Source organism: Pseudochaenichthys georgianus, chromosome 10, assembly GCF_902827115.2.
Source record: "Pseudochaenichthys georgianus chromosome 10, fPseGeo1.2, whole genome shotgun sequence".
Taxonomy (NCBI): Eukaryota; Metazoa; Chordata; class Actinopteri; order Perciformes; family Channichthyidae; genus Pseudochaenichthys; species Pseudochaenichthys georgianus.
This window is the reverse complement of record NC_047512.1, coordinates 21,764,790-21,774,240: the sequence shown is the minus strand read 5'-3', so window position 1 is coordinate 21,774,240 and position 9,451 is coordinate 21,764,790. Positions and strand designations below refer to the sequence as shown.

Here is a 9,451-nt window from a genome sequence, read left to right as displayed (position 1 = left end):
TGGTAAATGTGTTTTAAAAGTTGCCAGCAGATCTCCCCCTTACAGTACACCAACATACTACAAGTCCCATGATGCTAAGTTCTAAAGGCCCCCCCACATTCGATGATGCTTTTAGCGTCTTTCCAATCGTTGCTTAGATTGTTATGATTGACGTACGAGCCAAGCGTTGTTATTGGTTTCTAGGTGGTTTCCAGGAAGTGAACGCCACATTTCAAACCACCTCCCACATGTGAGCCCCGTCGTTTGCACCACGCGCAGCGTGTGGAGGAGAGAAACCGGTTGGAAGGCAACGTCACTCCTCGGACCACCGACTCGACGTAGCCCAGCGGTCAGATAGCGGAGCGGAGCGGAGCGGCGTTGTCCGAGGCAGGTACCGTACAGGCTCCATTTACACAGATAAACACGAAGGGTCTTTAAAGCTGACAGCTGGGATAACAGAGTAAAGTAGGCCGTATTAGATAAGAACAGGGTGGGCTTTAGGGCCTGGCAGGAGTAGGCCCGTTGTTCTCCGCGCTCTGTACTGAGAGAGGCAGGCCGGGTTCAGGCTCTCTCTCTCGGGCAGCCAGGCTTCTGGTCAGGTGCCTTAACGGACACTGCACCGTTAGGTTGGAGAGGTACCTAGTCCAGCTAGGTAGGGCACATATTTTGCCAGCATAATAGGACTATAACTTTCTGCCAATCTCTTTCATTTCCGGTTCACTGAATATGTTTTGTTCTCCCTTTTCACGTCTTTTCAGGTGCTGAACCGATTACAGCAGAAAGATGGCGGACGACCCCAGCGCGGCGGATAGGAACGTGGAGATATGGAAAATCAAGAAGCTGATCAAGAGTTTGGAAGCTGCCCGCGGGTAAGGGACGGATTTGAGCTGTGAGACGAAATAGTAAAAAAGTGCTTTGTGATGGTGTGAATGTTGAGCGCTGCAACAGCTGGAGATTGGATAAGCGGGGCAGAATTGGGGAGTGGTTAGCTTAGCATGGCTAACTTAGCTTACCATAGCTATTGGTTATAGCTTGCTAATAGCTAAACGCTAACTGCTGTCACATGTAACCCGTCTGGAGGTCGGAAACGTGTTAATATAGAACAATGTGACTTTTGATGTATCCTTGTCATTACGGCGAATGATGCCTCCAGTCCCACAAAGCGTGTAACGCAGGTAACGGTAATGTAGCTGTGTTGCTAAAGAGACCGGCTAATAGACGTCATCTGTGGAAAGAGGCCGCCATGGGTGTCTTCATCAAGAGAGCACGTTGATGAAAGAGGAAAGCCGGCTAGCTTACAGTGTGACTTCCACTCGCTCCAGCAGACTTCAAATGACGCTCGTCTGGCCTTTTTTCACAAGGATTATATGACAGAGCTTCTTTATTTCAGCTCCAGGTTCACCTCATGTCAAGCGGGCTGATAAGCGTCACACTAAACTAAAGCTCTACTAGTAACGAAACGGTCTGTTAAAAGAAATCCATATCAGCTGTTTGCCAGTGGGGACATTGTGGCCTTCTTGAATGATCAAACACGAAATGTGGGTGTTGCTACACTTGCTTGTATCTTGGTCTGCGACAGCTTGCCGTCTAGTGTTGCGCAGAATCTGCTGTCCTGTGCACCACCGCCTGCCATGTCACACACAGTTGACCGTTTGCCCTATATTCATCCAGCTGCTGCTACCTGCCCTATGTCTGTATGTGTGCAGTGTCAGCCTGTACTGGTATGCTTTGTTGACTGGCAGTGAATGGAGAGGGGGAGAGAGAGTGAGTAGCAGTGGAACTGAAACAGTCCTCTGCTTCAAGGGCAGATATTGTATACTGTTTAACTGAAAGCCCACCCAGTGTGTCCCTCAACATTTTAGGCCTTGTCAAGGTGATACTTTGCAAGTAAACGTGTTGTGTGTTTACAAAATGAGATGAGGGCAACGTAGGGTTTTCTCCAAGTTGTAGACAACGTCAAAGTTGCAGTTCCAAATAATCAATGTTGATGTATACAGTAGCTACATTAGATCACTAACTCCCAGATATAATAATCCTTTGTTGTGGTGTTTATTCTGCTAGACTCTTGAAGTGGTAAAGCAACAATGCAAGCTGTTAGACATTGCATCTTGTGTGTATTTATGTGAGCACTAACATTAAATCATATCCCTCTTTTTCTAGAAATGGGACCAGTATGATCTCACTGATCATCCCCCCCAAGGACCAGATATCCAGAGTGGCCAAGATGTTGGCAGATGAGTTTGGCACTGCTTCCAACATTAAGAGTCGAGTCAACAGGCTCTCAGTACTCGGGGCCATCACCTCTGTACAGCAAAGACTAAAACTCTACAACAAAGGTATGTGTTACAACAAAAACCCTGCTGTCTTCCACCTGTGATAATGTTTTCAGGGGCAGCGGAAAATAATGTCTTTACAGAGAAATACCCTTGTGTTTATGGTAAAGGCCAGTTACAGTTGAATCTAGATTGAACTGGACATTATATACATTTAAATGTACATCATCTTTGTCTCAATGGACCATAAACAGGTTCCCATTAATATACGTGGTGTTAATGCTATATTACAATGTGTTGTTAATAGCATTTGATTTAAAGTAGGTTGCTATAGGCAAGTGAGAAGGAACCCGTTTGTTTACTCAACATCGTGATAGAAAAGTGATTCAGGGACAACTAAAAGCGGAACATGTGCAGTGATGTATTAGAGAAAGATTGATAATTCTACTGGCCTCTCCAGTAACTGCATGTTGTAATTTTTATCTGTACTTTTTTATTTTTTATTTAACCTTTATTTGACCAGATAAAAAAGCATTGAGATAAAATAAAATGTTCGATGCTGACCTGGCCAAGAAGGCAGCAACGTTACGTTACACATAACACAAACATGTAAAATACAGAAATCACAACTAAGAAGACAAAAAGCAGTCGCTAGATTGTGCACATTTGGGACAGTAAGAAAGGTACACTACTTATTACTGCAAGAGCAGCTGGTTGTAAGGACTTCAGACAACTTCAATTTAAAACATGCTATTGGGACAAGTGCCATCAGTTTGAGGATTGATTGAAGGTCATTCCAAGACCAAGGACCATAATAAAAAAAGACTCCTTTTTCCAGCCTCAGTCCGCACGGCAGGAACCTGGAACCGTATCCAGGCACTGGATCTGAGATTTTAAGAGTCACAAAGTGGAGCAAATCTGGCACATATATACAGTGGAAGCTTTCCTAAAATGGCTTTATACAATAATAAAAACCAATGCTGCATCCAACGCATACTAAGTGAGGACCATCCAATAGTTTGTCTAAACTATTGTTCTCTGCCCTTTCTCTCTTGTCAGTGCCACCCAATGGTTTGGTTGTTTACTGTGGCACCATTGTGACAGACGAGGGCAAGGAGAAGAAAGTTAATATCGACTTTGAGCCTTTTAAGCCAATCAACACCTCCCTGTACCTCTGCGACAACAAGTTCCACACCGAGGTGAGATCTTTCGCTAGGTTTTGTGTCTGCATATGATATTTTTCTTGGACAAACTTCAATGTCAGTACTTCTATGGCACTTTATTTTTGTCACATACTCATAATCTATTCTTCTCTCCCTTTACGCAGGCACTAACAGCCCTGCTGTCTGACGACAGTAAGTTTGGCTTTATTGTGATCGATGGTAGCGGGGCGCTGTTCGGCACACTGCAGGGCAACACCAGGGAGGTGCTTCACAAGTTCACCGTGGACCTGCCCAAGAAGCACGGTACTGACCCACAAAACTCACAACACACTAAACTTTGGATATTTTTACCTACACACAATAGTCAGATCATTATTTTAATATTTCTCTGGAATAGTTTATGTCTCTTAGTTTTGCCCATAATTAAAACATTCTAAAGTTCTTTATCTCTCTTTCAGGCAGAGGAGGACAGTCTGCTCTGCGTTTTGCTCGTCTGAGAATGGAAAAGAGACACAACTACGTGAGAAAGGTCGCTGAGACGGCTGTCCAGCTCTTTGTTTCCAACGACAAAGTAAATGTGGCAGGAATGGTCTTGGCTGGCTCTGCTGACTTCAAGACTGAGCTCAGCCAGTCGGACATGTTTGACCCAGTAAGTTACGTTTAAGTATTAATGATGTTATAGCATTAGGATTCAACTGCTATCCAGAATCTGATGATGGTTATATAAGTTTATTTAAACTATTGAACAATCATTTATGCAGCGCTGCTTTTTTTGCTCCTGTCTGTGGGTTGACATGCACCACAGGGTTAGGGTATATTATTGGCTCAATATTAGTTACTTTTATATACATGTGTAGCAATACTATTTATTTTGTAAGGGACAGCTGATGAATGAAGATCTATGTTAAGAGGATTAAATATTGATATTTATCAACAACAGTAAGTTAAATGTGAGCTTAGTACTGCAGTTCTTTGAGTGCTCTAACCATCGAGCAATAGCACCTTAACACTGGTAACTGTTCAATGAGCCTGCAACAGCTCTGCTTGGAAAAAACCCAAAAGCATAATGTTTGATTACTGACTGCATATTTCAGTTGATAGCCTTTATTAAACCATATCTCAAATTTCAGTGATTTTGTTATAAAGCTCCCGGGTTAGATATAAATATTATTTACATGAAGTGGGCCCTAATAACATCCCTTCATGCCTGTGTTGGTATCTGTAACTTGTATTTAACTTGTGTGTGTGTGTGTGTGTTTTCTACAGAGGTTACAGGCCAAGGTTTTGAAGCTGGTGGACATCTCCTACGGAGGAGAGAATGGTTTTAACCAGGCTATTGAGCTCTCAGCAGAGGTTCTCTCTAATGTAAAGTTCATCCAGGAGAAGAAGCTCATAGGTGAGTCCTCCTATTGGAACAACTGTTATTAGACATGTCCAGTGCCCGCTAAAGAAAAGGTAAGCTTGTGTTGTGGTGAGGTTTTCCTAAACGGTTATTCCTCTCTACAGGGCGCTACTTTGACGAGATCAGCCAGGACACGGGGAAGTACTGTTTTGGTGTGGAGGACACACTCAAAGCCCTCGAGATGGGAGCCGTAGAGATCCTCATAGTCTACGAGAACTTGGACACCATGCGTTACATTCTACGTCTACATGGGGCCGAGAGCAACGGGGCCGAGAACGGTTTGCCTCCCAAAAGTATACCATCAAACAGTTGCTGAGAAACAAAACCTTATCATTCTGCTATAACATTCTGCTATGATGCTTAAATATTCACGTCTCTCCTTTGGGTTTTCAGATGAGAAGACTTTGTACTTGACGCCAGAGCAGGAGAAAGACAAGTCTCACTTCACAGACAAGGAGGTGAGCACAAACACCAAAAATGACAAATGCTTGTGATTTAAGTTAAACCCATTACCCATCATGCCATTTGTTCTTGACTGGTTGTGTTTCTAGACGGGGCAGGAACATGAGCTGATCGAGAGCATGCCACTGCTGGAGTGGTTTGCTAACAACTACAAGAAATTTGGAGCCACGCTTGAGATAGTCACAGACAAGAGCCAGGAAGGGTCCCAGTTTGTCAAGGGCTTCGGAGGCATCGGGGGTGAGCACACTGATGTTTAATGATGGGGTTTATGAAGGCGGAATTGATTTTTATGTGACTTAGTAGAGAGAGAACACAACAGAAACCTGAGGATACATGGGGCCTTTAACTTCCTGTAGTTAAAGAGTAGTACATCTGCTCACTAAGTGAAATCATGTCCCAATAAAAAAAACAAATCTTTTAAAAGAAGCTGCTCCACCTAAATGTATTTTATGTTGAGTTCAGCAACAATCAAGACATTGATAGCCAGAGCTAAGGATTCCAAGTATGTCACAGGCTATTAATAATCATTGGCTTTTCTCCATGAACTAAAGACTTTGATCTAAACATTGTAGTTTATGGAGTTTTGGAGCGCTTTTTGCAAATCACTTTATAAATAACCATGCAGCAGAGCAAAGTTATACGCATTCACTTTAACTGGTTTGACCACTTGATGTACATTTTGATTAAGCACATTTGACAGTTACTTTTTCTTTTTACCCCGTCACTTTTTACTGTCATTTGATTATTTTGAGGTGACATATGGTGGATGGAAAAGTAAAGAATTTAGGCATAATGAATGCAAATTAAAAGTACTTGGTGTGTAATAAATAGTTTCACAGTATCCTTACCGTACTATAGGGCTGCAACAAACGACTAATTTGATAATCGATGAATGAAACGATTAATCGACTATTATGCCTTGCACAATTTCTCAAACGCTCTTATTTAGCTGTCAACTTTTAGATTTAGCTTGAGGTTGTTTTAGGCATGTGGAAACTAACAATGAAGACAATAAAGATGAATAATTGATTCAAAAATACATATATTATTAAATTAACTAAACAAATTGTGAACAAAATGAACATTGCTTTTTATTTAAATAAAATAAATAATATTTCACATCAAAAGAAACAACAGTGTTTTAACAAATCATATTAAATAATCTGATGACAGAATTGTGAACAGAATAGCGGAAACTTTAACAAACTAAATAACTCGGTTACCTCTAATCATTAACCCATGTTTGTATAATTTAGTTAACTCCGTGTGTTGCTGCTAGCATACATAACACCTGACGTGGAAACGTTACTCGTGGATGGGGCTACAGCGCTACTAGAAAGACAGTCAAAGACATTTCTCCGTCTGAATGTGGAGCACTTTTGCTAAATGTTTAGACAAATTGCTCGTGTTACCGCCCTTACATGCTAAACTCTTATTGCACTATTAGCAACGAGCATTCTCCACATCGAGACGGGTAAAGTTTAACCACACCTTGGAGCGCTTCTCTCCGCCATCCCCGCCATGTGTTGCTGCATGTAGCAGCCGCGTGTGTGTAAACTGCCCCGCCCCCTCGCACACAGACGGGAGAGAGATCGCGTCTGGATTGGAAAGATCGAAAATACATCAGACGCATAATTTGTCTTTTTGCATATTAGAAATGAGTTGGCGACACTAAGACTGCGATATAATGTTTATGTATCAATAATACATATGACATATGTGACCCGCTCTATCGAAATCAGTCGGAAGTCGCAACAGCTCATTTAAAAATAAACGTGGATTTACGTAAAAAACTATTTTTTCGGGGTTCGGGTGTTTTGTTTGATTTTAAACAAACAAAGTCTTGGCTTTCAGAATATGAAACTTTTATTTCCAAAATCACACGATAAATACATTTTTGAAGCTTGTAAAGGGACGAAGACAGGCACCTCTCACTCGCAATCTGTTCTTCCGTAGGGTCGCCCCCCCTCCCTCCGGCTGACATTATGAATGTAAGAGTATAGTAATCATCTGAGTCTTGGCTTTCAGAATATTAAACTTGTTTCGGCAAATTCAGATGATAAATACAACTTTGAAGCTTGTAACGGCATAATTACAAGCGGAGAACGGACTAATTTAACGTCACAGCAGGCACAACAACAGCCGGTGTTTCTCGTGAGGGTTTTCCCCTGGAAACAAACACAATACACACAAACGCAAAAATACACACACACGTATACACACACACTCGCAAGCTTCCCCTCCAAACGAAAATATCTTCCCTCCATATTATTTTGATCATTTGCTCCACTAATAATCAATCAGATCGATGGATTCCAGAGAAGAGGAAACTTTAAAGGCCTTTTTCTCAAAATGAGGACTCTGTGACAGTCATTATATAATGTGACATATTTCGCTTAATATTTGGAGTAGAACAACAATCCCGATAACATTAGAAAGCTAGGAATATCCTCTTTCCAACAGTGTATACAACTCAAAATGTGTCTTCGGGTCAATGCGACTGATTTCGATGGAGCAGGTCACATATAGTTTTTAAATGTCTCCAAAGACCAATAACGTTGGAGCTCAACGGCGCGTAAAACACACGTCGACGACTGAATTAGTTGGAAAATAATTTGGTCGTCGATTAGTTGTTGCACCCCTACCGTAAAGGTTGGCTCAAACATTTATCTATCCAAAATATTTAGACGTTCATTTAGGTATCCGTGTGCTCCTAAACTATAGAGCTGGTGATAACGGTGCACTTGTTTGAATTTGGAAATGATAAATATTAGTTTCCTGTTATTTTCCTCAAATGGAAAATGGAAATGTTTTTTTATTCAGTAAGTAGTAAAATAAAAGGATTTCATGAATTTCTGCTTTATATTTACAAAACTCCCAGCGCCATAGCAAAGAGGGATTATTTTATCCTAATAGAAATTGTTCCTTTTAATGTTCTCACAATCTAACCATGACATAAACTGGCAAATCATCTTATTACCCCATTGCTAATCTGTCTTCCCTGTGCTCCTCAGGTATCTTGCGGTACAGGGTTGATTTCCAGGGCATGGAGTACCAAGGAGAGAACGATGAGATCTTTGATTTGGATGACTACTAGGTAGTCGGGGACTGATATTGGGAGAAGAAAAGCAAAGGAATGAATGAAGAAATGAGGAAAGAAAAATGCCACCTCTCTTGCAGCAAGTGAGAGGTGCCACCGTGTTGACCATATGTATGACAGACACACCTTCCAATTTACCTGTTGCATACACAAACTTGCGCATACATTTCATCTGTACACACATGACACAATGTATAACACAGGCTGAAGAGGAGTGAGATTTTCTTTCATCCAGAGAGGGAGAAAGCCCTTCCTGAATAAATCCCTGCCTTAGAGTGCTGGTTCCTTCCCCTAGTTGGATTGGACTCGACTCATTTTGTTCTCTTTTTTTTTTCTCCTACCCTCCATTTTGAACGAACACAACAGCAAGTTCCCAGATTCCTCGCTCTCCCAGACCCGGTCTGAAGAAGAACTTTGGACTCACTCCTCGCATATAGAAAATATATTTTCCCTTCTTGCTTCATCATGCCTCTCTCTCTCTTTCTCTCTCTCTCTTATCACTTCTATGCTTTCTCTCCTGTTTTTTTTTTTTTGCATTTCATTTTTTTACTGGTAACTGCTGCTGTTGTATTTTATGAGAGTGGGGGATTTTTTTTACCTGGGTTTCTGTAGAGAAAGGGGGACAAAGTATTAAATTTGAACTGCTGAAAACCATTGCTACCTCTTCATCTGCTCTGGTCTCAATCCTGTGCTGCGTCTGTCAACTTCCTGGCAGAGTGGACCTCCTCTGCTTCCCTGACTTAAAAAGAATACATTGTTCTCCTGTTAGTGATAAGTACGCATGAATGCTTTTAGGTGATTCTGTTGTTGGTTTCTCAGGATCCACCTCTTCGTATTACAATTTAATTCATCTTAACTTGCAGAAAACAAAGGCCTGATAACTTTGCTTTCTTAAATTCAAAATCAATTTAAAGGTAATCATTAGTCTCCCTGTTGACAAAAGATGAAGTAGTCATAATGAGATGAACTTTTTTATTTATTTTTAAATCCTTTTCCCAATTTTGAAATACTTTGTGTGTGGTTTCATTTTAAAATTAGTCACAGCTTTCTGTAATGAGACATCTGTTTAAAA

General features: G+C 41.2%; 1 protein-coding gene across 3 annotated transcripts; it reads left to right on the top strand.

Moving 5' to 3' along the window:
- The first annotated feature begins 237 nt into the window (after positions 1 to 237).
- Positions 238 to 9,033, top strand: etf1a (eukaryotic translation termination factor 1a). Of its 3 annotated transcripts, none has more exons than XM_034092972.2 (11): positions 238 to 366; positions 738 to 848; positions 2,140 to 2,315; positions 3,312 to 3,451; positions 3,580 to 3,718; positions 3,874 to 4,064; positions 4,682 to 4,811; positions 4,922 to 5,110; positions 5,211 to 5,275; positions 5,369 to 5,516; positions 8,294 to 9,033. In XM_034092972.2, the coding sequence occupies exons 2-11, from the start codon at positions 763 to 765 to the stop codon at positions 8,374 to 8,376; spliced, it is 1,347 nt and encodes a 448-aa protein (XP_033948863.1). In that variant the 5' UTR covers positions 238 to 366; positions 738 to 762; the 3' UTR covers positions 8,377 to 9,033. The 3 variants fall into 3 exon arrangements, with proteins under 3 accessions (XP_033948863.1, XP_033948862.1, XP_033948864.1); XM_034092971.2 differs by having other exon boundaries at positions 238 to 370; XM_034092973.2 differs by lacking the exon at positions 238 to 366 and adding an exon at positions 412 to 631.
- The last annotated feature ends 418 nt before the right edge of the window (positions 9,034 to 9,451 follow it).

Bases quoted from the DNA above. Each gene is read 5' to 3' on its own strand.
- etf1a (XM_034092972.2), top strand. From the start codon at position 763: ATGGCGGACGACCCCAGCGCGGCGGATAGGAACGTGGAGATATGGAAA. The intron at 3,719-3,873 runs GTACTGACCCAC...TCTCTCTTTCAG, and splicing joins GGACCTGCCCAAGAAGCACG to GCAGAGGAGGACAGTCTGCT. The intron at 4,812-4,921 runs GTGAGTCCTCCT...TCCTCTCTACAG, and splicing joins CCAGGAGAAGAAGCTCATAG to GGCGCTACTTTGACGAGATC.